The sequence below is a fragment of the Cololabis saira genome, chromosome 17 (genome assembly GCF_033807715.1).
Source record: "Cololabis saira isolate AMF1-May2022 chromosome 17, fColSai1.1, whole genome shotgun sequence".
NCBI classification, from domain to species: Eukaryota; Metazoa; Chordata; class Actinopteri; order Beloniformes; family Belonidae; genus Cololabis; species Cololabis saira.
The window spans coordinates 7,500,980-7,527,831 of NC_084603.1; the positions used below are offsets into that span (position 1 = coordinate 7,500,980).

The 26,852-nt window shown below is 40.4% G+C and overlaps 1 protein-coding gene across 2 annotated transcripts in view; it reads left to right on the forward strand.

Annotated features, from left to right (window-relative positions):
• The window catches only part of itga9 (integrin, alpha 9), a 73,167-nt gene that overhangs the window by 40,903 nt on the left and 5,412 nt on the right, over positions 1 to 26,852 (forward strand). For both annotated transcript variants that reach the window (XM_061745759.1, XM_061745760.1), the window contains 11 exons: positions 6,541 to 6,693; positions 7,568 to 7,644; positions 8,931 to 9,078; positions 14,285 to 14,371; positions 15,733 to 15,812; positions 15,909 to 15,992; positions 16,451 to 16,559; positions 17,420 to 17,527; positions 20,190 to 20,315; positions 20,463 to 20,582; positions 20,673 to 20,768. In XM_061745759.1, the coding sequence (XP_061601743.1) occupies positions 6,541 to 6,693; positions 7,568 to 7,644; positions 8,931 to 9,078; positions 14,285 to 14,371; positions 15,733 to 15,812; positions 15,909 to 15,992; positions 16,451 to 16,559; positions 17,420 to 17,527; positions 20,190 to 20,315; positions 20,463 to 20,582; positions 20,673 to 20,768 (1,188 nt within the window). The remainder of the gene's footprint in view (positions 1 to 6,540; positions 6,694 to 7,567; positions 7,645 to 8,930; positions 9,079 to 14,284; positions 14,372 to 15,732; positions 15,813 to 15,908; positions 15,993 to 16,450; positions 16,560 to 17,419; positions 17,528 to 20,189; positions 20,316 to 20,462; positions 20,583 to 20,672; positions 20,769 to 26,852) is intronic.

Here is a 26,852-nt window from a genome sequence, read left to right on the forward strand (position 1 = left end):
TAGGATCTGTTTACCCCGGTCAAGCCATTTTGGAGGAGACTCAAATCAAGTTAACAGAAGTGGGAGTATTTCATTTATATTCACGAGAGAAATCACTTCAAATAAATGCCTGTTAGCTTATGTAGAGTTCTCCTGAGTCTTTTCTAAATATTAAGTTAAAATTGAAATGCATCTGCGTCAAAACACAATTCAAGAAAGAAACGTTTTCAAGATGAAAGCACTAAAGGTGACAAGATGGAAACCACAGTAAAAGCAGAAGAGCACAGCAGAGCCATCGGGCAGGTTTAAAGGCAGCGGCTGCACAAAGAAGTCCTTGATGGCATCCCTGCAGGAAGTCATATAGATTAAAAAAATAAATATCCCGCCACAAAGAATAACAGCCTGAAGTGAAGAGTTGCTCTCCGGGGAATCGTAGCAGGATGTGAGGGGAGACTGTTGGGTGTGATTGAAGTCCGTAGCAGATGACATAATTAGGCATCAAACTATAAAAATTAGTGAAATATCTTTATGAGCCGTTTGATTTGTCGATAAATAATTACAGGGTTAAGAGTAGAAATGGCTAATCTGTCATCTTGAGATGCTATTTATGCAGTGCCGGTACAAAGTGTAATCTTTTTGGTATGACGTGCGATAAGGAAGAAAGATTCATTGGTTTGAAGAGGATTTTCTCTAAAAAGAAAAAGCTGTCCCCTACTCCTACGGAGTTTGCAGTTCTGGCCTTTTTAACATCTGCTAATGTTATTCTGAACCGAGCAGCTTCTTGAATGTGACCTGCAGTCACAAAACGTTTCAGTCATTTTCCTGGGGTTGTTTTTTTTTATCAAGGACAAGCTGAGTTGTCTTTAAATGCATGTATTTCATAAGGTGCACATATTACTTTAAACTTTAAGCCGCCTTTCTTTACACACACACACAACTGTACCCACTGACGGCCTGAATCTATTCATAACTGAACACTTGAAACTTTTTCCATCTAAACTAAGATTCTCTGGCGTTTAGCCCTTAAGTAAAATGACCCCAACCTGTAAGTCATCCAAACATGGATTGTCCTAAAAAGGAGTACTCTGTGGGTTTATGTGCATGTGTCTGTGTGTGTGTGTGTGTGTGTGTGTGTTCACAAGTTAATAAAGACTTCCCACGGCCAGGTTTAAGCTCAATGCATTGGAGGGAATGCGCTGGCTGAGAGTGGAGCGCTCGTGTGCCTCTGCCAAGCATGAAGCGTTTAAACTGAGCATCGCAGGCTTTTGCAGCCTGACGTCAGCCTCCCCACACCCGCCGTGGTGGGGCTGCTCTGTGTGCAGGAAGTGGGTAACTTGGTGTGAGGCCATCTCCATTAGAGATGAGATTAATGTGTTAGAATCAGCGCTTGCGGCACGCAAGTGTAACACAGTTACAGCTCAGCTACAGTGGAAATCTATTAAATAGGTTGTATTAAGTCATATTCATTCATACAGTAGCAGCGTTGCAGTGTATAATTCCTGGAGACATGTATACTTACTTCATGAATGTGTGGGAAACAGTCGCACAGACAGAGGAAAACTGTGATTTATGCCCTATTGTATCACATAAAACGGCCCTATGGGGAAATATAATCACAGAGAAACGCATATTTTACAGAAACTTGTACCAGAGAGGGAGTGTTATAGCTCAAGGTTAGACTGCAATTTGTTTTCTTTTAAAACATGTAGAATTACAAGCTGACGTGCATCCTGTCTATGAAATATATGAATATTCACGGAGGAAACACAAGCGTCAAGTGTGCCATAAAACAACCGACCTGCTGGAACATGCAGAATGTCTTTTTACCCTGTGGTCAATTTATAGAGACGCTTAGAGCTGCCGGAAAAGGGCTGTTTTTCACTTAACTCTTTGGCGACGCCAAACTATTGTCTTGGCCTCTTCATACATATTTTTCCACACCTGAACAAGTGACAACGCAACATGTTTTAGTAGCATGATTTAGATCACCAAGAGTGCTGACCAAGAGAATTATTAGAATATGTAAGAAAATTTATATTTCTCCCTGCAGTGCAGTTTGCTGTCCTCACAAAGGCTACAGCTGCGTCCATTTCAGAAACAGAAAGTCAAATTGTTGCCTTAATCTGACAATATCAAATTTTTAAAAGGCATGTATACACCTTAGTCGGGCTGTCAAACCAAACTGAAGCTCTTGAGGTCAAGCTTTTAGTGCCAGATAATGTGGTCCTAATTCGGAATTATTCCGGCATGTATACATAACCCACACTTAGCCGAGCTACTGACAGCCCCGGGACTCCCCCTTCTGAAAGTGACGACACCGCGAAAGCCAGAATATCAACACAGTAGGAGAAAAAGAAGACAAACTACAAAGAAGGAACTGGAAGAATACCAATGCAAAAGTGCGTGTGGCGCCACCTAGCATCGCGGAGTCGAACGTAGGGCTGGGCGATATGGACCAAAAGTCATATCTCGATATTTTCTAGCTGAATGACGATACTCGATATATATCGATATTTTTTCTGTGCCATAATTGGGGTTTCCCCCAAAGCATTATAGCATAGCATCTCTGTTAGCTTCATTTATTCTGAGGCAAAGCCTTAAAAAAACAGTCAGTTTTAATACAAAGCCTCGTGCCAAATGTCACACAGGTACATTTATTAACAGAGGTCTGCACAATATCAAAATGTATAAAACAAATGAAATAAAAATAAACTACCTGCATATATAGAATAAAAATGCTTCTTGAATAAATGAAAACAAATATCCCTTTCCTGCATAACAATTAAATTAAAATACACTGTGCAATTAATACAATGTAGACAGTAACAGGCAGACTTTTCCACTGAGGTTGACAGTTGTGCAAATAACAAAACATTTGTGCAAATCTCAAATAAAACATTCAAGTCAATTTGTCACAAAATAAGCTATATCAAGATCATTAAAAAAAAAAAACGTTTTTTTTTTTTCCGATATAAACGATATTGTCTCATACCATATCGCGTTTGAAAATATATCGATATATATTAAAATCTCGATATATCGCCCAGCCCTAGTCGAACGCAACTCACTCAATAATCGATTGTCTTCTCGTGCATTTATACTTGCATTTCTCAGAAACTCCTGTTTAATCCTTAGCTAGATTGTTGCCAATAGCTTGATTTAGATGTGCATGTAACCACACTGAGTGAAGTGCATTGCAGGTTAAGTGTCTGACTGTCTTTGTGAATGCAGAAGGGGCTGCTTTGCTGGGAACAAGGTGATGAACAGATTTCAGTGGTTGACTGTTCTTCCAAATCACCAAAGTAGCCATTCCTGAGTGCAACGTTAAACTCTTCTGAATTTCAGAACCCCTTGGTGGTCATTGAGATGTTGGCTATATATAAACGTTCAAAACTGCCATTCAAATATCACATATCCCGTCCATTCTGTTTCTCTATCTGCTCTCAGATCTTGGACACACCCTGCAGCTCATGCGTTTGAATGAGGATGGACACAGTGCATGCCTGTTAGCTACAGAAAGGCCCCTCTCTTGTAAACTACACCGGCATGTGAGGAGCGATTGTTGAGTTCTCGTCCATGAAATTATAGGTAGCGGACAGTTAACATGAGCGAGTGTCTTTCTCAGCTGCAGCTCAGGAGCTCCTGTGTTCCATAAATACAGGAACTGAAAGCCGGATCAGTAAATGACCCGACTAGGGGTGTGGATTCAGGCGGGGCAATTGGCAGCATCGCTCAAGGGATAATAAAAGCCGAGGCCAAATGTTACAGAACAGGCTCTGATACCGGCAGGCTGTGAGTCTTGGGAGCTTTCCAGTTAATTAGCGGTCTTTATTCCCCTTCTTTGAAAGAGAAAAAGATCCTGTATCTCCACAATAACGGGTTCTTTGTTTGTTAATGGAGGTGAAAATCCCTCCATAGCGAACTGGTAGCTGTGGGCACATTATGCCGCTTATACATAATACGCTGTTAAGCAATAGATCCTATAAAACATCCCTTTCAATCACAACACATTATGTCCACCAAGGCTCCCCATGTGGCATGTGAAAATGTGAGATAAGCGGCAGGAGGATAGGCCTGGAAACACAAGCAATCTAGTCCCATGAGGTCAGTTCACTTGGAGGCCAGCGGACAAGGGCCATTTCAGGCATTCTGTTATAATTGCTACTGAGGCCCAAGACTTTGCCAGCACTTCACACAGCGCACCACTACTTGTCTTGCACTGAATAATTGTTTCATGTTTCATCCTGGCTGAGCCGACATGCGCCAGGAACAACAGAGCCTCTGTACATCTAATGAGGCGTGAACTGGACTTGAGATGGATGAGAGTTGAACTTCATGTGTCTGAGTTGCTCCATTCAGTCCTGAGCCGTGACTGAGTTCATCAATCAATCATGCATGTTGATTGACTCAGCTTGTCATGTATATGCTTTTGATGGATTTCAGGAGTTGCTAAGGATGGCAATGCTTGGCTGGTCATGTGGCGCCAAGTAGGGATGGGCGGTATGGACAAAAAAATGTATCACGATAATTTCTGGCATTTATCCCAATAACGATAAAAAAAATACCAATACAAAAAGTGTCATCAACGGGAATCTTTCTTTCTTTCTTTCTTTCTTTCTTTCTTTCTTTCTTTCTTTCTTTCTTTCTTTCTTTCTTTCTTTCTTTCTTTCTTTCTTTCTTTCTTTCTGCCATTTATCCCAATAACGATAGTCGTTTTCTTTCTTTCTTTCTTTCTTTCTTTCTTTCTTTCTTTCTTTCTTTCTTTCTTTCTTTCTTTCTTTCTTTCTTTCTTTCTTTCTTTCTTTCTTTTTGGCATTTATCCCAATAACCAGAGTCGTTTCTTTCTTTCTTTCTTTCTTTCTTTCTTTCTTTCTTTCTTTCTTTCTTTCTTTCTTTCTTTCTCATTTCCTCAATTTATCGTTTTTACCGTGAGATGGCAAATTCTTACCGTGGGGAATTTTATTGACGGTTTATCGTGAACGGTAAAATATCACCGATCCCTAGCGCCAAGGCAGTTGGACTTCCTTTTTCGTGGCTTTTTAAATATAGAATTTGTTATGGATGGTGAAATGTCCCCAAGAACCAGGAAAAGGGAGTCTCTCTTTGATTCAAGTTTTTGAGAATCTGGTTCAAAGTCAAAATTGCTTCTCTGCAGAGATTCAGTTGCAACTCTAGATTTGAAATCGATGTAAAGCTCGGCTTCTGAGAACTTTCCTGTGAAGGAAATTATTTTCCGTTTAAGACCTCATCAGCTGATGATGCAAGCCTTTGGTTTCAGTATACACTCTTGTGTGGCAGTAACACTGGATGTCCAACATCCTGCACATCTGCTTGGAGGAAGTTGAATTTCTCTCCTCTCTCTATGAAACTCCTTGTCACGGTACCGACAGACTTGTACACAGTTTGTACACAAGAATGTTAAAAAACTGCTGTAGGGCTAAGCTAAAAACAATTTTAGAAAATCATTAGAAGTGCAGATGTTATCATCAAGGCCTTGTCCTTATCTGTGCACAGCAACATTTCCTAAATGAACTTCAGATCTTCAGTTTTTGTCTATTCATGTCCTACGCTACTATTGCTCCTTCCTGTCTCAACTCTCTTCGCTGGTGCTCTGTGTGGGTTCACCGCTGGTGATGCTTCAGGTTCTGGAAGCAAGACTGGCCCAAGGAACGAGGATGGGTGGGTGGACAGTGGAAAACGCTCTGCTAATAGACAAAACAGAGAAAATGCTGAAAACAAATGGCCACCGGAAGACACCGTGGAGCGTTTATATTGACATTGCAGACTCGGCTCCAAGTTCGTGGACATCACGTAAGCGAGGGGAAACAGGTTGCAGTTGGAGCCTTTGTGCCTTCGTGTTTTTGCTGCCTCAGCCTTCAGATAGTGAGACTAGAGCCAGACTTCCCGAGCTGCCTTCAAAGAGTGGAGAGGGTAGCTTTCAAAGAGAAAGAAGATGAAAAACCAACATTAATATCAGCTTCTCCTGTGTGTGTCTTCCAGCCGTGTCATCTAATGAAGATTCGGAACTTGATCATGTTAAGCCCTCTGTTTTCACTCCGTCTGCATTGTTTCCAAACCCAACGCCAAATCAAACAATTCCTTGTGGTCCTAGCTGGAGCTGCCAAATACTCCACGCTATCTCCCAGAGGCAGTGCCAGTAGGTTTAAATAAAGATCTGCTTTGCTGAGAGCTTGCAGAGTTTCTGCTTTTATTACTTTTAATAAGTAAGTAACAAAAAGAAATGGCCAGCCATGAAAGAGATGTGTCATCCCTCTATTCAAACCAATTCACATAATCTTATCTGAATACTCGCATCTTCTCACGTTCGACCCTGTGACTTTTTGGCACGCCGATCACTGTAATAACGCCATCTCCAGACTGATCTGCTGATAATCGGCCGTGTAATCAGTCTTTGCACCAAATGTTAATGAGAGAAAGATGTTAAATTACTATAATTACACAGACCTTTACATGACAGTTATATCTCTGAGGTCATAATAGCTCTGTTTGTATGGTAAAGCAGATTATTTCCAACGGCCGGGTTGTTTGTGCTCTCTGCAGAAGGATGTGAAGGACGTGTTCACGGCCATCACGTTTGAGGTGGCGTACGGCCTTGGGCGGCACGTGCTGACTGGACAGCGGGAGCGAGACCTGCCCGCGCTAACCCCAGTGCTGCGATGGAGGAAGGGGAACAAGATCGCTATGAGGAATGAGGTACATCCTGAAAGTTTGATTAATTTTTACACAAACATAAAACGATCCTTTTATAAGGCCTACGATTCATAAAAATATTTTCACTGGGTATTCGACTGTGTTCATTCATGTGCATGGTTGCAATTCACATTTTGTTTCCCACATTTTGTTGGATTTTGAAGCAGAGACTTTGATTGATTACTTTTCTGCACTGATCTTTATTCTGACCAAGCGTCCAGAATCAAATGGATCTATGTTTATCTTGCTCTTACAGTAGAAGGATAGGATTTCAGTTTTTTTTACAACCATCTTATTGTTCAGCTGTCGCGCATTTCTGAGACAGACTGGACAAAAAGTCAGACTCTCCCACCACCTGATGAAAAACAAAAGTTATTTCTCCCCATGGGCTAAAGAAGGAACGCAGGAAATAACTCAAACAGGGGTTATACTTGGTCTAGGTTACCACCTTTATTATTGTTTCTGTTAGTTTTTCTTGTATGAAATCCAAAAAGACTCATTCATTTATTTTCTTTCCGACCCCCCTCTAACCTGCCTTGCATGTGTTTCCCCAGTGTCTGCAGTTTTTTTTTTTTTAAAGAGAGAGAGAGAAAGAAGTGCATCTTTCAGTATCTGCAGACTCATTCATCAGGAAATCATCACCCTGAGCCGCTCGATTTAAGTTCCCTTTCATGATTCAGCTCCAAATCAGTTACCCCTCCCTGACAAATTAAAGAAGGATCAGTGGACTTTTTGGTTTTCCTGGATAAAAATCCACTACGTTACGGCGTTATCAACAACACAACACTGCCCTCTAGTCTGAATGTGGCGTCGGTGTGTTTAGTCCGTGAACAGTATGAAGTCATTTTAACTGTGCACTCCGCCGTTTCCTCCTCAGACTTGGTTTGAGAAGAACTGCCTGTCAGACGACTGTGCTGCAGACTTGAGGCTTCATGGGAAACTGCTCCTCTCTGGGTAAACGCCGTCTCCTTTGATGTATAACTTCACTCTCTGCACATCTCTGCCTTTTTTCCCCTTGTTCTGTGGAAGCAAGCTGACATCATAGGCCGAGTGGGTGTGGGCAGGGGAACCATGACGCATGCTTGGACAACATCCATATGTTTTTCCATAGTTACAGACTTCCCTTTTTTATATTTTCTATCACTTTCTCATCGTTTACAATAAGCAAATGGTAAAATGGTAAATGGCTTACACTTATATAGCGCTTTCCAGCTGTACTCCTACAGCCCCAGAGCGCTTTAACCTGTAGACATTCACCCACACACTAGGGATGGGCGGTATGGACTAAAAAATGTATCACGATCATTTCTGGCATTTATCCCGATAACGATAAAAATGACGATAAAAAAACTTAAACTAACTAAACTACACCAATTAAATTGAATTAATAAAAAACAATTAAATTAGTACACCTGTACTGCAAAACTTCTTTCTTTCTTTCTTTCTTTCTTTCTTTCTCTTTCTTTCTTTCTTTCTTTCTTTCTTTCTTTCTTTCTTTCTTTCTTTCTTTCTTTCTTTCTTTCTTTCTTTCTTTCTTTCTTTCTTTCTCTCTCTCTCTCTCTCTCTCTCTCTCTTTCTTTCTTTCTTTCTTTCAGGCTCATTTCTTTCTTTCTCTCTCTTTCTTTCTTTCTTTCGTTCTTTCTTTCTTTCTTTCAGGCTCATTTCTTTCTTTTTCTCTCTTTCTTTCTTTATTTCTTTCTTTCAGGCTCATTTCTTTCTTTCTTTCAGGCTCATTTCTTTCTCTCTTTCTTTCTTTCTTTCTTTCTTTCTTTCTTTCTTTCTTTCTTTCTTTCTTTCTTTCTTTCTTTCTTTCTTTCAGGCTCATTTCTTTCTTTCTATCAGGCTCATTTCTTTCTTTCTTTCAGGCTCATTTCTTTCTTTCTATCAGGCTCATTTCTTTCTTTCTTTCTTCCTTCCTTCCTTCCTTCCTTCCTTCCTTCCTTCCTTCCTTCCTTCCTTCCTTCCTTCCTTCCTTCCTTCCTTCCTTCCTTTCATAAATCAGCTTTAAACAAAAACGTCATCAACGGGAATTTATCGTTTTTATCGCGAGATGACAAATTCTTACCATGGGGAATTTTTTTGACGGTTTATCGTGAACGATAAAATATTCCTACCACACACGCACACATTCACGGTTGTTGGCATTTTATGTCTGACCTTGCATAAAAGCAGTTTTCTCATCAGTATACTACTGTGTTTAAAGTACATGCTTGGTTTTATGGATTTTATTCTCTTGCCAGTTTATACAGCAAACCCCATTTGGCCCTCGGAGGAGTGAAGAATGTCTCCTTGAACGTAACTATCTCCAACGCCGGAGATGACGCCTACGACACCAACATCTACTTCAACTTCTCAACAGAAGTTTTCTACATCAACTTCTGGCAGAAGGTTGGTGGCTCTTTGGAGAGTTTGCTGTGTATTTACCCGGATGCACTTGTTTGTTTCAGTAACCGAACAAGTGAAACTAAAGTTTAAACAACATCAAAAAGCCATACATGCTACCCAAAGCAGTGCTTGAAAGTTTGTGAATCCTCCACAATTTTCTATTTTTCAACATTAGTATATTAATATGACTATATGTTGACATCAAGGACCCAGTTAAACAAATGAGTTATTCCTTTTTCCTGTAGTGACATAACAATGAAAAATGATCCGATGTTAGTGGACAAAGTTCGTGAACCTTTGACTTCAGCATGTGGTTTGACTCCCGTGTGCGGTAGTCACGGTAACAGTAGTACATCAGGTAACTGTCCATCACTCTTGATCAAAGATGGAGGTGTTTCAGCTCATCCCTTCATCCAGAAAAGCTTCCGTTCTGGGATGTTGGTGCTTTCACTCACATGAACTCTTCTTTCTTATTCTTATTCCTTATTCTTATTCTTTCTCCAGACATAGTGCTTTTCATTATGGACATTAACATGAGATTAGACATTAGATTAGCATTCGTTGCGAATCCTTGATCTTCACACACTTTTCCAGCTCACAGATGATTAACACTGAATCATTTTGCTCAAAAAATAATAAATACATGCAAAGTCATCTACCAAAGAAAACACACACCCTTTTATTTCTAAGGTTTTATATGTCAGGATATTTAAAAAAAACAACCTTCTGTTCCTTGCCTGGTCTCAAAAAACAAGGTAAATATAAACTCAGACAAACAACAGTAGGTGATTTATGCTGTCAAGAGTCATAACTCAGAATAAAATCCCACTCAAATCGACAGTCCGTAGGCAGTATACGCACATGTAGTGCAGAAACACATCCACTGAAATGATGTGAATAAAATAAAACAGGACTGTCATAAAAATGTTCATCTGAGTGAGCTGATGTGAGCAGCAGTCAGCTTTCACTCACTGTATAAGTTAGTATTCAGTTTAAACCTTTGAACTGGAACTGGAAATTCTGACATTAAACTGATATTACACTGTGGTATTAATAATCGGTCATCCAAAATGTAGCAGCAATATATGGAAAAAACGAAGTGCAAGCCTGCTGCTTAGGCAGGGATGATGATTGTGAGCAGCAGCGAGGTGCTGCCAATCAAATGCATTTGATGGTTAATCCCCTGTAGTTGTCAGGACCGCTGTCAAAGTTTGCTTGTCTGTAGTTTCAGGTAATTGTTAAGACAAATTCAAAGAGGAACAAACCATGTTTAAATAGCTTGTAGAACATTTATATGTATTTACGCAGTAAACTTGTCAGGAGTCGAGTGTCAGCGGGAAAGCGTATTAAAAGACAGACATGTGGAGGCTGTCATTCTTTCCCAAAGCTGCAGATAAGAACATTTAAAAGCAGGGAGAGCCCCCAGCAGGAGAGGCAACAGCTGCCCCGTCTCAGAGGACGGCTCCCCTGACGGACCTGTCATACGCCTCTCATTCAAGACAGACTCAGCGTGTCAGTAACATCAATGCTATATGCGTGAGAACATGGCAGAGCATTCATAATCCACGTTCCCACAAGTTTGATTCATGTACCCTTTAAAATGAATTATTCACGTTAGGAATAAAAAACTCTCGTGGGACCATATTTTATAAGTTAAATGCAGGCGAAGTGGGTGATTTTTACACCAATTTTCCTGAGATATTGGTCAGACGTGCTCCTTTCTTAGTTTGACCCCACATGACTTCGGCACCACTGCTAAAGATATCTACACACTTCCACCCCACATTAGACCTGAGAGATTTTCTCTCAATCCACTGCTGCATGCAGATGGATTTCACAGCGGCCACATCTGGCTCTGCTCGCATCTGTTTGCTCGCTTGTTGCAGATACGCTCAAGGACCCACTCACAACTTTAAAAAAATGCCACGTCACACAGTGCGCGCTGATGACATCCATCGGGGAACCTTTTCTTCTTTAATCGTGGATCTCATGTTTATCTTCCAGCAGGGTTTCCTCACCCCTGTGATAGATAAGACTGTCTCTGCAAACCTCACAGCCTGCAGCACAGTTTAAACCCCTTTGTAAAGGTGTAATTGAATTTAAATAGACTACACGCTGGAGGCAAATATAAAAAAAAGTAAAACAGTGAGTCTGGTTTCACAGGAAATCTAATGAAGCGAGCTGACATTAAGTGTCAGCTTACCAGCAGCCCCAGAGCCTCATTTTGCTCAGGAACCTGATAAGCGATGGTGGCTGGCTGCACAAAGGGGACAGGAAGTGAACAGTTTGGAAGGATTACAAAGAGACCTCAGAGCAGATTTATTACCATACGTTCTTTGCAACATTTCTAATTACTACTGGAGACGTCTGAGGTGATGATGCGACTCCTTTTTTGCAGAGTTAAGGTCAACTAGCTTTCTTCTGAGACTTTTCTCCAGCGAGTGAAGCCTGAACTTGAACTCCCCTCCTATTTAAGAGAGGGAATTGTTTGCCTTTGCTCGTGCTCAGAAAGCTGTGGGGGTGCACTGCTTTCAGGAGCGCTGCCTTCACCTCCATCAGAGTTTCCTTGGTTTAATCTCTAAATAGTTTAAATTGTCTTTAGATTTTTTTTTATTGATTTTTTGTCTCTAAAAGGCAGAGCTGTAGCAGATGTTCTGTAGTTCCTCTTCATTTATCTCACTTAACTAATGAAACAACCAAGAATTTGTCTTATTGAGGGCACTTGAACACAGATAAGACAAACGGCCGGATCACTCACAGTTCACACAGAACGCCATCCATTAAACAATGGTGCAAGGAACAGAAGGAAAAAAAAACAATCCCATCAAGAATCACTGGAGTACAAAACTAACGGAAAAATACATTCAATAAAGCAATAAAACTAGAAACTTTCAAAGAAGAAATCTTATAATGTCATCATTAAATTTAGGACACAAAGTACCAGGCACATATCAACAATAAAGCATGGGTTCTGGCTACAGCACTGTGTTGTCTGTGGGAGGTTGTGCAGAGTAGAGAGGAGTTAGGGAAGTCAAAGTGATGGTACTTGAGCTACATAGCAGTAGTGAAGGATTTCCAAACAATCTGAGCTCTTCTTAAACCAGAAGAGGGACAGTAAATAAAGATTTTAGATGTTAAATTCCAAGATGTTGTTAATAACTAAGCAGTTATATTTGGTATATGCAGTCTGAAAGAGTGATGTCTTGTAACCCACCAGAGTAAATCTTCAGATGGATTACAGTCAGTCCTTCATTTTTACTCAGTGATTTAAACCTGCACCCTGCAGGTTTAAATTGTATCCTGGCCTGCGGTTTTCCCACCGTTTCAGGAAATATACATCATCAGGATATGTGCATTTCTGGATTTAGCACTCGTCAGAGTTACCCTTTGTCTGTCAGTGTCTTCACATCGTCTTTTGTCCCATTCCTCCTCAGCAAGGCCCATGTCTTCATGCGTTCTGTCTCTGTTTGTCCATCAGCCTGTTGTTTTCCCTCTATATTCTTCTTCTTCTAGTTCAAAATAGGACTTTATTATGCATTCCTGCCTTCCCAGTTTCCTGCATTTGGGTCCTTCCTAAACATTGATTGTTGTGTTAGATTATTATATGTTCACACATCGAGGGTGGTATTTTTAATGAGGTACAGTAAATGACCTTATTGGAACTGAATTCATGTCTCGGGTGATCTAACATTTGAAGCATGCAAGGATTGTGGTAGAAAGGTCAGAAGTTTGAAATGCAGCTGAGAAATGTGTATTGCAGTGGACCTTAAAACCTAAATGAATCACTCATGCTTTTTGGCTGTGAAATGACACTTTTCGCAGCACGGGCTATGAAAACCAAGAACTGCTCCTTCATCTTCATGTCAGCAAAGAAAGTATTAAGTAGGTGATGACACTGGTTTGGAAGAAGTAGGCCAATGCAGAGCCAAACATCCAACTACCCAAACTGATGGATATATATACAGAAACAAACAGAACAGAATCTGTGTATTGTCATCCTCACAGCCGTACCACTCCAGCAGACACTAAAGCTATGCAAACAGTCATGATATTTATTGGCCCTGCCACGTGCATGTATTTGTACCTGCCAGAGACAGAAAGAAAGTGAAGAAGTGCTGAACAAACAGAGATTGTCGGCCCCTCTGTGGAGCGCGGTGCTCTGCATGTCTGAGTGCTCTGGTCTCTCTCAGGAGCTGCCAGTGGGGTGACGCGTAAACAGCCCCGCTTCCCCAGTCCTGCCCAGCCCCGCGGGACAGGCGCTGTTTGCACAGCAGCACGGAGGAATACAGGAAACAGAGGAAATTCCATCATTGCCAGTTATGCTAGGGTCCCCTGTTTCCCTAGCCCTCCCTTCGTAGGCCTCATCGTCGTTTTCGTGCAAAACGTCGGGCTGCTTATTTAACCTGACTTAACGAAGATGGAGGGCAACAACCACACCCTGGAAATCTGCTGAACAAGGGATAGTGAGACAGTGGATGGATGTGCACCTTTTAAATATGTCAGCAGAGACGACCATCACACCTCTTGGCTCATCACCTTTGGAAACGCGTTGCCAGATTTGCAGATTTGAACTGGACGGCAGCCCATGTGTGCAGGGGTTCCTTCTGACTTCTCTAAAGCCCTCATGAAATATAATCGAGGATTGCTCCCTTGCCTCTTTTTGTTGAGTATCTTTATTCCCAGTGCACAAGCTCAGCTGACAGCCTCTTGGTGAACTTGCGCTATAAGAATTCCGACTCCTGGTGGGGTCGAGGCCTGAGTGTTTATACAGCGCAGCCGGTGAAGCTCTGTATTGTTTAGACAAGCTTCCAAACACGCCGCCTGGAGGTTGTCCAGTCACCCACCCGCTAAGATGTGTGTGCCATCTCTGCTTTGTCCATTCTTTGTTTAACCTGATTTAAAATACACAAGGCTTTCCTTTTTGTTCAAAAGTGCTCATTATGAGTATCTTTGATTTTACTGTGGACGTCTGAAGGTTTTGTTACGTCTGGAAAAAAATGTATTTTTCGATCCAAAACTATTGCTCTTTTTATCCTTTCAGAATTTATCCGAACTGATTGCTTTTTTTTATTCCCCCGTCACAGTCTGCCTGTTGTCTACTGGCTCTTCCTCGGCGTGTCATCTGTCTTCATACATGTCGCCCACCATGTCTCCACTCAGTCTGTCTCTTACACCTCCTCTGACTCGGCCTGTCTTTCTTTTTGTCCAGGAGGAGAAGGGGATTTCCTGCGAGCTGGTGGAGTTGGACTTCCTGAAATGCAGAGTGGGATTTCCTTTCATGAGAGCTCAGACTAAGGTAGCTCCAACTAATGTCGAACTCGATGCACTGGAATCTTAGTGAATCACAAGTTAGTGGAGCCCTCTTGATGAATGTACCTTCAGGCCAGCTCCAGACGAGCTTTAAATCTCAACCAATTTTAAAGAAGTGGTAGGTCACATTTAGCTGATTCACTCACTACATGAATCAGCTAAATTGGGAGACCACAATCCTCATTCTTATAGTAACAATTTCACAGTTATTTAATGTCTCACACGACTAAAGGTACCCGTGTTTTCGGTGTGTATTTACTCTCATTGCTCATCAGTAGGGGTGGGTATTGGGAAGGACCTCACGATACGATACGCATCACGATACTTGAGCCACGATACGATACACATTGCGATATCCCGATTATGCGATATCCCGATTATTATATTCTACATAGTTCACCGAAAAATTTAAAAATGCATTACACATCTTAAAATCCAAGTTGTATAGATGTACATCAGATGATAGTGATGGATCTTAAAATCCGAGTTGCACGTTCATCAGATTATAGTGACAATTCATGGGACAAACTGAGTCAAAACAATGTTTTATTATAACTATACAAGCTAAAGTTACAACATATTTGTATATGTTTTTCATATTATTTACATCATATGAAATTAACATTAAATTTAGTATGAGGTTGCTTTAATTATGTGGCAAATGATAATAAACACAAGAAAGATGGGTACTAAAACCAAGGACAGGCACAGTGATCAGTCAGTATAGATATAAATCCATAGATAAATAAACCTCTGTCCATTATTTTTCATTTTTTAAGGACAGGCAATTGTGTTATATAAAAAATAAATTATAAAATGAAATAAAATAAAACGAGAAATAAAACCTGAGCTCAGTGCAGGGCCCTGGTTGGTAGAGAGTGGCAATGCCCAGGACTGTCACTTAGGTAGGAGCACTGGGTGATATAATGGGGAAAAAATCGGGGATAAAAAAAAAAATCGATATTCAAATTTTGAATATCGATATTGAATCAGCTGGAAAAGTATCGCGATATATTGCCATATCGATATTTTTGCCCACCCCTACTCATCAGATATCAATCATGTCTGATATCTATAATTAGAGATGGTGGAGGCTCCAATGCAGTTGGGAGCCCTAAAAGAAATGAGGATTGGTTTTGGATAAATAATCGCCTGCAACAAATTTCAAGTCCAGGCCTTGTGGGTGGAAATCAGGCCCAAAATCTGGCTTAGTCATATCATGTGTGGCCAGACTTAGAGGAGGGGAAAACGTCCACTGTTATACAGTAAACATGCCTTATCTCATTTAACATTTCATAATTGAGATCAGTGCCAACCCAAATGTTTTCTGTCTATTTTCCCGTCCAGTATCATTTTGCGGTGATTTTCGACACGAGTAAGCTCTCTGGCGAAAATGACACTTTGCAGTTCTTAGTCAAAGCAAAGAGGTAAGAGTCAAACATTCCCCTGCCTTTCAAACAATATCCTTTCTGAAACAATTTAAGTAAATGAAAATTCACTTTATCGTTCTTTGCATGTCTTAGTGCCAATCCAGAGCACAAACTTGCAGACAACACTTTGGATATTTCCATCCCTCTGATCCACGAGACCGACACAACTATTACTGGGTGAGTGTAACGCAAATGTGATCCTTCATTGTTGCGTGTCTGCTGGGACGTGAGAGTGAGGGTTGTCTAATGAACACTGGGACCGGTGTCCATCTGGCGCTTCTCAGGAAGAGAGGGAGTGAGTTATTTTTTTCCTCCATATGTAGGATGTCAACTTGAAAAGCCTTATCTCTGGAGTCTGTATCGCAGTTGTGCTTTACAGAGGAAGAGGGGAGATGTAAAACAGCCCAGTTCTGCCAGCACTCTGACATCTGACAAAGCTGCTGTCTCCAATGTGAAGGGAGGGTTTAAAGCAAAGCTGGACACTCATGTCAAAAAAACACTTGTTTCCAGTTGGACATGGCAGAAACCAGAGAGTTTTATGACTACAGTACTTGTGTGACCTTTTGAACCAGAGCTTTATGTGCTAATGTATCATGTTCTGTTTCCCTCCTGAACAACGTGGGTCTTGTCTGAAGCGTGGTGGCACCGAGCTCCTTTGCGTATGGAAACTCCATCGACGCCTCGCGCTTCGTCAGGTTGGAGGACATGGAATGCAGCTTTCAGCCTCTTAATCTGACTTTCCAGGTACGTCACATACAGGTTCTACAGGACTGTCTCAGAAAATTAGAATATTGTGAGTAAGTTCTTTATTTTCTGTAATGCAATTAAAAAAACAAAAATGTCATACATTCTGGATTCATTACAAATCAACTGAAATATTGCAAGCCTTTTATTATTTTAATATTGCTGATTATGGTTTACAGTTTAAGATTAAGATTCCCAGAATATTCTAATTTTTTGAGATAGGATATTTGAGTTTTCTTAAGCTGTAAGCCATGATCAGCAATATTAAAATAATAAAAGGCTTGCAATATTTCAGTTGATTTGTAATGAATCCAGAATGTATGACATTTTTGCATTACAGAAAATAAAGGACTTTATCACAATATTAAAATTTTCTGAGACAGTCCTTGTTACAACCAAAAACGTAATAATGGCCAATAACGTAATAATTTTGGCCATTTCAAATGTAATAAAGCCAATAGTGTAATAATGTGCCAATAATGTAATAAAACCTTTGAGCCAATAACGTAATAACTTTTTGCCGATAATGTAATAAGGCATTACATTATTGGCTGGTTATTACGTTATTGGCCTGGTATTAAAAAAATATTACAAAATTATTACATTATCGGCAAAAAGTTATTACATTATTGACTCAAAAGTTTTATTACATTATTGGCACATTATTACACTATTGGCTTTATTACATTTGAAATGGCCAAAATTATTACATTATTGGCAGTTATTACGTTATTGGCCGTTATTACGTCTTTGGTTGTAACAGTCCTGTATACAGTCTTTTATTTTGAAATTCTTCATTGTGTAGTCATTCCTCCTTTGTTCTATCCATCTCTCTCTGTCGCTACGTAACGTGGTTCCAGGCCATAAACAAGGGGCCCAGCAGGCTCCCCGGTTCCACTGTGGACATCAGGATACCCAACCGGCTGTCTGGCAGCGGAGCCGACATGTTCCACGTCATTGAAACCCAGGTGGATACCAGCAGCAGTCTATGTACAGCAATTCATCCAGCAGAAGTCACTATTTATTAGTTTATTCACCTGCAGGCAGCCACATTTTTAGCTCACTCTGTCCGCCCCACATCTGTCGGCCGTGCCTGTGCTCGTTCACTTATGGTTTATGCATAGAGGGCTGTTAAACCGCCGGGCTCACGCTCGGGGCGTGGACAGTTTACTTAGTGTGTGGTGCTACTGGACCTGTGAAAATCTGAGCCAAAAATGTTGGTGTTGCTACTGAAACCATCCATCCATTTTGGTTTCACAATATTTCACGTTTCGCTCCAGAAATGCAATACTCTCCCTGGGCTTGCATGTTTTCTTAACCCTTGCATCGCTCCATTCACGTAGGTAGGTCAGGGAGAGATCAAGCTGTTAATTGTGTTTACGGTGAATGGAGAGACAGTGTCGGGGTAGCCCGCCCTCCCAGAGTCCATCTGGAATCACTTTCATGGGATCAGGCAGCTTCCACGAGACTGGAATGGGACACCTGCGGAGCTGGCTACCGTCTCATGCCATCTCAGGCTTGGAAACACACGTCATAAACACTGCTAACATTGTCCAGCCTGTGGCAGTTGCACATTTAGGATTTATACACAGATATCCTCACCTTTTTACACTGAATTTTATTTGTTGAGATAATGAACACATTTTATTAACATTATTTCTTCATTCCAACATGTTTGTGCATCAAGTAATACAAATTTGTGCAAAGAATACCTGCTTTATAATTTAAGAAAAAGCAAAAACAAAAGAAAACAAATATAATAAACAAAATAGGAAATAAAAACATAAACAAATTGCATGTTCATATGAGAACACATGCAAGCATATGCTTCCAAGAAAATAAGAAAGAAGGAAAAAGACAAATAATAAAATAATTCTGAACATGATAAGGAAAAACATCTAATATACATGCAGACAGGATAACAATGACTTCAGTCAAATGATGTAGAAGGCACTTATTAAAAATAACAGGTCACAAACATGTCAGATGCAAGGAGGATAATTCACACACACAAAAACAACACTTCCCGTCCCACCCACGTACCCTGTATGGCTCTCTATTACCTTTCATTCATATACCTACACAGTCTATGTACACCTACACATCCACACACAAATATATCATAAATCTACATAGTGCAATACTAATGAAGATCCAGTAATATTATCTGTGTAGTACAGAGTCTAAAGATTTGTGATCAACTGTTTTTTATTATTTTGTTGATGCATACAATTAAATCGAACAATTATCCACGCAATTGTATAGCAAAAACCTTTAAATCACCCGTCCCCCCACCCACCCTGTTGCGATCCAACAAGACAACAATAACACAGCAACAGGACAAAACAAGCAAGATAAGAAAGCAAAAAAAAAAAAAATTAGATAAATGTTCAGTCAATATTCAGTTCTTTCAGTATTTCAATGGCATGTGTCCATATTTTTAATGTCCTGGGTCCCGCACCAGGAATTCTTGCCACTGAAAGTTCCATATGTAAAATGTCCATAAACAGATTAAACCAGGGACATGTTGGTAGATCGTGTGGTGGTTTCCATCGAAGAGCAAGCATTTTTTTAGCGGCTATTAATCCTGCCAGGTACACAATTTTTTCTTTGTAATATAAACAAAATATATAACGAACACCAGGGCTGTGCGATTAATCGATTTTAAATCTAAATCGGATTTATTAATCAAGACGATGTAAAAAAAAGGAAAATCAGAAAATGGATTTTCCTTTTTTGCAGCTGGCTGCATTACAGACAGAGCTCGTCTAGTCATCTTTGTTTGGTCAAGAAAATTGTAAATGTTCTCACTTTACTAAACTCAAGGAGGATTTACAGTATCTTTCAATTGCACTTCATTTCCAATAGGGAAATTTGTTTGCTATTTTTCTTAAAAAAAATAAAGATGAAATATTTGAAACAATTTATCCCATTGTCTTTTGTAGTTTTACCAAAAACCGAAAATCGGGTTTTCAGAGAAAAAAATCTGGATTTTATTTTTGTCCAAAATCGCCCAGCCCTAACGAATACATTTCTAATGTTACATCAAAGGTTATAGTTTTTCTCAAAAACAACAAAAAAATCTCTTAATCTTCAATGTTTACTGTGAATATTTAGTTCTACCAGGACAGAGTTAATACAGTTAGCAATCTGCAAACCTCTACACCAGCAATAGTGGCAGCCGCTCAGGACGTGAGAGCAGGAAAAGCCCAACATGCAGGGAGGCAGCGGCGCAGACAAGGAAGTGAGTTCCACCTCCAGTAAGTCAGGTTGGCCAGAGGAGAGGGGAAAGGGGAAGTGCTCCCTGGGGGTTGGGAATTAAAGCAGACACCTCTAAATCACTCCATATGGGAAATGTGTCTGGGAGGGGTACCAGTCTGTTGCTTGGGAGAACTTCCTGTTGAGTCCTGGAGAGCCGTAGCTATAGTGGGATTGGGCCGTTTATAGCAACAAAATGACTGTGTCGACAATTTTGTGATCCAAGTTTGCAAACATGATGAACGCCTGATTTCCTCCACACCCAGGTCACGCACAAGTATGTTTTGCTGGCTTTTTTTAAACACTTCTGAATAGTCCAAATGTGATGTTACAATGGGATTTCGCCTTTTCTGTCCCGCTCTGATGGTTCAGGTGGCCGATGGCCGAGGGAACTGCACCCCTCACAGGAACCCGACACCGTGCACCATCCCCCAGGACAAAGAGAGCATCTTTCACTCCATATTTGTCTTCTTCTCCAAATCCGGGCGGAAAGTTTTGGTAAATACGCAGACCCCCTCTTAGCACTGTGACATTTCAGAGATCACTAGGAGTCACCTCCTGGGAGGATTCCTGTTTTCTTTTTAATCAGTGCAACATCTGCCTGTCACACATCTGTATTTCTTTTTCTTTTTTCTTTTTTTAAAGGACTGTGACCGGCCTGGAAGAGCATGTATGACCATCTCCTGCAGTCTGGGTCCACAGCTAAAAGATGAAGCTTTGAGCATAGATATAAAACTTCTACTGAACACTGAGATTTTGAAGACAGTAAGGCACACGTCACTAATTCAACTAATGAAGTGGCTTGTTATTGTGATTATACAAAGAAATGGCAGTCCACTCTTTCTCCATTTGCAGGATAGCTCCTCTGTGATCCAAATTGTGACAAGAGGCAACATAAAAGTGAATGACAGGGCGGTGGAGGTGCCTAACGGCCTGCAAGATGACATTTCTGTGAGTACACTTTGAGTTTACAGGCCTAAATTACTGCCAATGAGCTAAATATGTTTTTCTAAGGGAATGATGGGAACAAAGTCCTCAGACTCACAATATTAATGATTATATGATGAATAAATGGGAAAGATGCACATTCAGATCAAACTCTGAAACTATGTTTACTAGAATTATCAGTGTTGTGAGACAGTTTAGCTGTAATTTTGTGCTCTTCTTCTTAAACATTTACAGGACTGTCTCAGAAAATTAGAATATTGTGATTTTCTGTAATGCAATTACAAAAACATCATACATTCTGGATTCATTACAAATCAACTGAAATATTGCATTAATATTGCTGAACATGGTTTACAGTTTAAGAAAACTCAAATATCCTATCTCAAAAAATTAGAATATTCTGGGAATCTTAATCTTAAACTGTAAGCCATAATCAGCAATATTAAAATAATAAAAGGCTTGCAATATTTCAGTTGATTTGTAATGAATCCAGAATGTATGACATTTTTGTTTTTTTAATTGCATTACAGAAAATAAAGAACTTTATCACAATATTCAAATTTTCTGAGACAGTCCTGTATATGACATTTCATGTGCAGCCATGCTTGCATGTTCCTATCAACTATATATAGTTAGTAATAAATGGTAATGTCAGAGTATGTATTGGTCGGTTTCATCTGAGGTAGCAAATATTAGTCTTTGCATTTCATAGCCTCTTATACACAGAATTTCCCTCTGTGTGGGGTGCGTCGGTGAAACTGAGGTAGAACATTGGAACATTTATGTTGCGCCGCTTTAACGACTCGGGAGGGAATAACAAAGGTGAAAAAAAGGAAGATGAGCTCTGTAAGACAAGTCGGCATTAAAGCAGATGTCGCTCCTGTCACTCAGAGAATTTTGCGATGCCGGCGGGTCACGCGGAATCACACGCTGATGTGAAGCCGAGCTGCTTCCGTTTCCTCCATGTGAGTTTACAACGGCGAGCAGCTGCGATTTAACGAGAATGACGTTCTTTTGTGCTGATCTGGTGCAATCGCTGCGTGTGAAGGGATTTTTCTCTTGCTTTGTTTTCTAAGTTGCTTCTGCTCAAGTTCGACACTCAGAGGTTTCCCAACGTTTAATATCAGTCATTGGGCGTGAAATTACTTTGACACAGTATTTATTTGCTTGGAAATAAGGAAGATCACATTTCTGTTCCCTCTTGAGCTCCATCTAAGCGAGGACTAATTCTTCCCTCATCCAAACAGAACTTCTTCTGTGATGGACATGCCGTCTCGCAGAAATCCCTGAGTTTAGTTAATAGTAACTGTGCTGGCGACCGGCCGCTGTTCCTAGGACACACTATCAACTTACCTCTCAAAAATATTTGATCTTATAACTCAATTTCTGTAACTTTCTCAAGGTGCAAACTAAATAACTCTGTAAATCAGAAGGATGCTTGCTCGGGGGTTTCTACAAATAAAGATGAAAAATATTGGCTTATGATAAAGGGATGAGGGATCTCTTTAGTGAGTTTGAATGAGGATATATACAGTATATCAATAAGGATATAATTGTTATCTTGCTGTGATTGAACATTATTTGAACCCTTTATGTGCTCCACTAAGTCATGAAGGATGTGAGTGCAGGGAACAGCTGGGGACTGAGCCAACCTCACTGTGAGATTTGACTTTTTCTCAAGGAACCCAGCTGTACACAAGGACAGACCCTCCCCCTGCTGTTGTTCGTTGAGTGATTGAATGGCCCACCTGATCAGATTTGACAATTATATTGAGCACCCGGCGTCCTCTCAGCAGGAGCACTTGAGAGATTAAGGTGCTGACTGGGTTGAGACCTGGCCGACCCCGTGCTCCAGCGGTGCACGGAGAAGTCAGAGCCGCTCTGGACGAGTCCATGCGTCACCGCTCTCTCAGCACTCACGCCAGCGACTATTGCCCTCAGAGGATTCAGCAAACGTTGTTACGTGCTCCCTCATGACGCCTCGCGAGCCAGAATACACACTACAGATATAATTTGTAGTCCCTGATTGTGCTGCTCACAGCAACTCTCTGGGTTAACGGAACAACAACAAGCTTGGTTTTTATCAACCGTGACAAGTAAACAGACCCACATAAGACCATGTGTTTTTGCTCCAAGTAAGCACATTACAAATTTAGAAATGCAGAGTCGAGGTCAGTGGAATTCGCATCGACTGAGTTCAGAGGCTAAATTGGGAAAGTCAAGAGTAAAAGAGGAATGACCTGTGGAGCTTTCATTCTTTCTGCACCCTGAATGTTTTGGCACGTAAAACCCCGGCTAGATTCACGAGGGGGGAAGTGATAATGTGGTAAACTCTTCTACCGAGAGATTCATCTTCACTTGTCCGCTCGCCACAGTTGCCATTTCATGCCACATTAGACTTTAAAGCCTCCTCAGTTCTGAAGTCACCACTGAAATAATCTCACTGCTTTATTCTTCCATGTAGAATGCAGAATTATGGGATGTATAAGAAAATACACAGGGTTTACCTTTGTTTAAGACCAACAGTTTCACAAACCCCCTGAGTCTGTTCACCATTATAAAGCCTGAATTCATTCATGAGAGAGATCTGTGGGGCAGTATATCACTCACATTTAAGTACTGCTATTTTTGTGCTTCATACTATGATTTATAAATCATAGTAATCATGCTGGAAATGATTTGTTTGCAGAAGTATCAAAGAGCCTCAAATGAACATTAATGTGCTTGTTTTATTGCCACATTAATATACATAGAAGGGCAAAGTAATGGAAGTTGTCAAATAAATAGTGATCAAATACATATCAAAGCACGAGCGCTGGGAAGTGATTTAGATTAAGTGTGTTTACATGCTTGCACTCATGCACAGAGAATCATGGTGTGCCACTTCCCTCCACTGTAGTCAAGTCTCATTTAATCCAGTGAGCAGCAGAGTCTGCTGTCAGTGACAGACGATCCAGCAGGTCAGTGTCCACTCGTGTCATGGGAAAAAATTCCAAATGGCTCTAATTTATTGAAATGTCAGGATATTTTTAAAAGTTTCCAACGAATTACTTTCACAATATGACTCATTCTGGGCTTAAAAGGCATCAGTTTAAAGCGTGACAGTTCAGTTTGAGAAAGAAAGTGGAATGTTTGTTGTTATGAAACGCTCATGAGCTGAATAAATGTTAGAGATAAAGCCCTCATGACATCAAACTTTGTGTATAAGAGGCAAATTTACTCCATTATATCAGTGTTTGGGCATGAATCATAAAATGTGCATGAAAGTGTCCAGTTTGCCAGTGCAGTGTTAAAACCTGACTGGTGCTACAAACACAGTGGTACCCATCTCATTGCAGTAATGACTAAACAGTCAAAACAGTGGTGACACGGATCAATTTAAAGGCACAAACAAGCACACGCATAAATAATCAGAGCTGTAGTTTACCTACAACAAAGACGCAGCCACAGGAGAATGAGAGTGATGGCCTGTTCAGGTGAAATACTGAATGTGTTCTGTTTGGCTCCTTTTGGCACAGTAAAGGTTTATGTGGCATTTGTGTTTGTAGTTTTGTATAATAGTGCTTGACAAGGTCTCCCAAGGTAACCTCTTGTCAATGTGGTTATATAAGCTGTGGATGAACACAAGCAGCGCCATCTGAGGGATTGAAGGTCACATCCTTGCCCTAAACACAAACTCTTCTAAGGTCGTTTAATGGTATTATTATGGAGCCAAATCAAGGCCAAAAGTTTTGCTAATTTGAAAATAAAGTTTGAACCTGAAAATTCTTTTTTACAGTTTCAATTTTATTTTTTTCAGTATCAGATCTTTTTTTCAGTTTCAAATCTTTTTATTTCAGTTTCAAATCTTTTTTTCAGTTTCAAATCTTTTTTTTTCAGTTTCACGTCTTTTTTTTTCAGTTTCACTTCTTTTTTTTTCAGGTTCAAAAATTTTTTTCAGGTTCAGACTTTTGGCCCCGATCTGGCGTGGGGGGCGTGGCATCAACTGAGAGGGGCGTGGCATCATGAGTGACAGCAGAACAGCTGTGCTGTCACAGCTGTTCTGCATCAGCATCATGAGCTCTGCTCAAATTTTATTTTCAAATTAGCAAAACTTTTGGCCTTGATTTGGCTCCATATATTATGAGCTGTAGAACAAGAAACGCCACAAACCTTTACAATCTTTCTAGTCGGATGTCCCTCCAACACAATCCTCCCTATTCAGCCAGGCTTGGGACCGGCACTAGTAGCAGGGACCGTGGCCAGTGTGGGCTCCACTGTCCTACCCAGGAACGCCTGATCCATCAACCTTCTGGTTTCAGGGAAACCGTCTCTACCATACGACGGAGTATTAGGGCCAAACTAAGACAAAAAAAAATTGGAAACTACAAGAATAAAGTCGTAAAATTACGAGAATAAAGTCGTAAAATTACGAGAATAAAGTCATAGCCTAATGTTACGAGAATAAAGTCGTAATACTACGAGAATAAAGTCGTTATATTACGACTTTATTCTCTCAACAATATATGACTTTAATCTTGTAATTTTACGACGTTATTCTCGTAATATTACGACTTTATCCTCGTAATAGTACGACTTTATTCTCATAATATTACGACTTTATTCTCGTAATAGTACGACTTTATTCTCATAATATTACAACTTTATTCTCACAACATTAGGCTATGACTTTATTCTCGTAATTTTACGACTTTATTCTCGTAATTTTACGACTTTATTCTCGTAATTTCCTTTTTTTTGTCTTAGTTTGGCCCTAATACTCCGTCGTACTACCAAGCCTCCTTCTTTCTGTGAAGACATTATTGTAAAACCATTTTATTTATTTTTTTCACATATTTTCAACAAAGTAGATATATTTGTCCCATCTTTCCTCCTGCAAGACTCAACCATTCCTGGGTGCAGCTTATTACCAAGACATCACTACAATCACCTTTTGACGTCATGTGTTTGAGAAAATAATTGAAACATTATTTTTGGTTCTCCTTCTTATCAGCACTAAACTCTCCTGTAACAACTTTTGGATTATGTTTCAGGCCTAATGTGCCAAAAGGGGTTTGTATCAAGAAATGAAATCAAGTTGATGATTTAAAAAAAAAAGGAACATGAAATATGTCAGGTTCATTGTCCATGAGGAACTAAAAGTCAGAGTTAATGAAAGAAGTATTGTTTTTCTATTTCTTCTATGTCGTCCCAGTGGTTGGTTTGGGGTTACACTTTACCTAGTTAGCGTGCCAATACTGCAGAGTAACTCACAGAGCTGTCGTTAATGGGAATCTGATGTGTTTAACAGGTTTCTTTCTTTTTTTTTTTTGTTTTGACCAAAAGTGAACCCCAGATGGAGAGTCAGAGTCATTAGGGGTCATCGGTCATTGAACCTTCACCTCTAAGGACCAAATATCTGACCAACGACTTTCACAGCAGTTCATCATTGAAATTACTCTGAAATACGGCACAGACCTAGAAAGGTTCAGTTTGGGCCTCCAAGAGTTGTTGCATGGAGACAAAACGCCGTCCTGGGTGAATCTGCTGTGCTCCGGGACTGCATTTGTGATGCTTGAATGATGGCAATGTACGGCATGCTTCAGTGTGTCAAGTTCCCTGCTGTCTGATTCCAGACTCACCTGCAGCTCTTCTTGAATCCAACCAGGGTTTCAGAGCACCGACAAAACACATGAATATAAACTGCTGCTTTAGTGTTTTAGAGTTTATTTTATTTATAACAGGGACAATACATATTAATGAACATATACATGTAAATATGCAAGATTATAGCCAACGGCTAATTTTCATCTTTAGTCCCTTCGGCAGGTTAATGTCAACAACATAAAATAATAAAATCGGGGGCATGGTGGCGCAGCTGGTAGTGCAGCCGTGTCACAGCAAGAAGGTCCTGGGTTCGATTCCCGCCGGGGGACGCTGTGGGCGCTGAAGGGCGTGTTAGTTCCCCCATGACTTCAGCACCCACACCCTGGGTGGGGTTGGCGAAAGGGCCTTTCTGTTTGGAGTTTGCATGTTCTCCCCGTGTTCCCCTGGGTAGCTAATGGGAGCTACCCTCACAAAAACATGCACACAGTCCTGGGCTATACA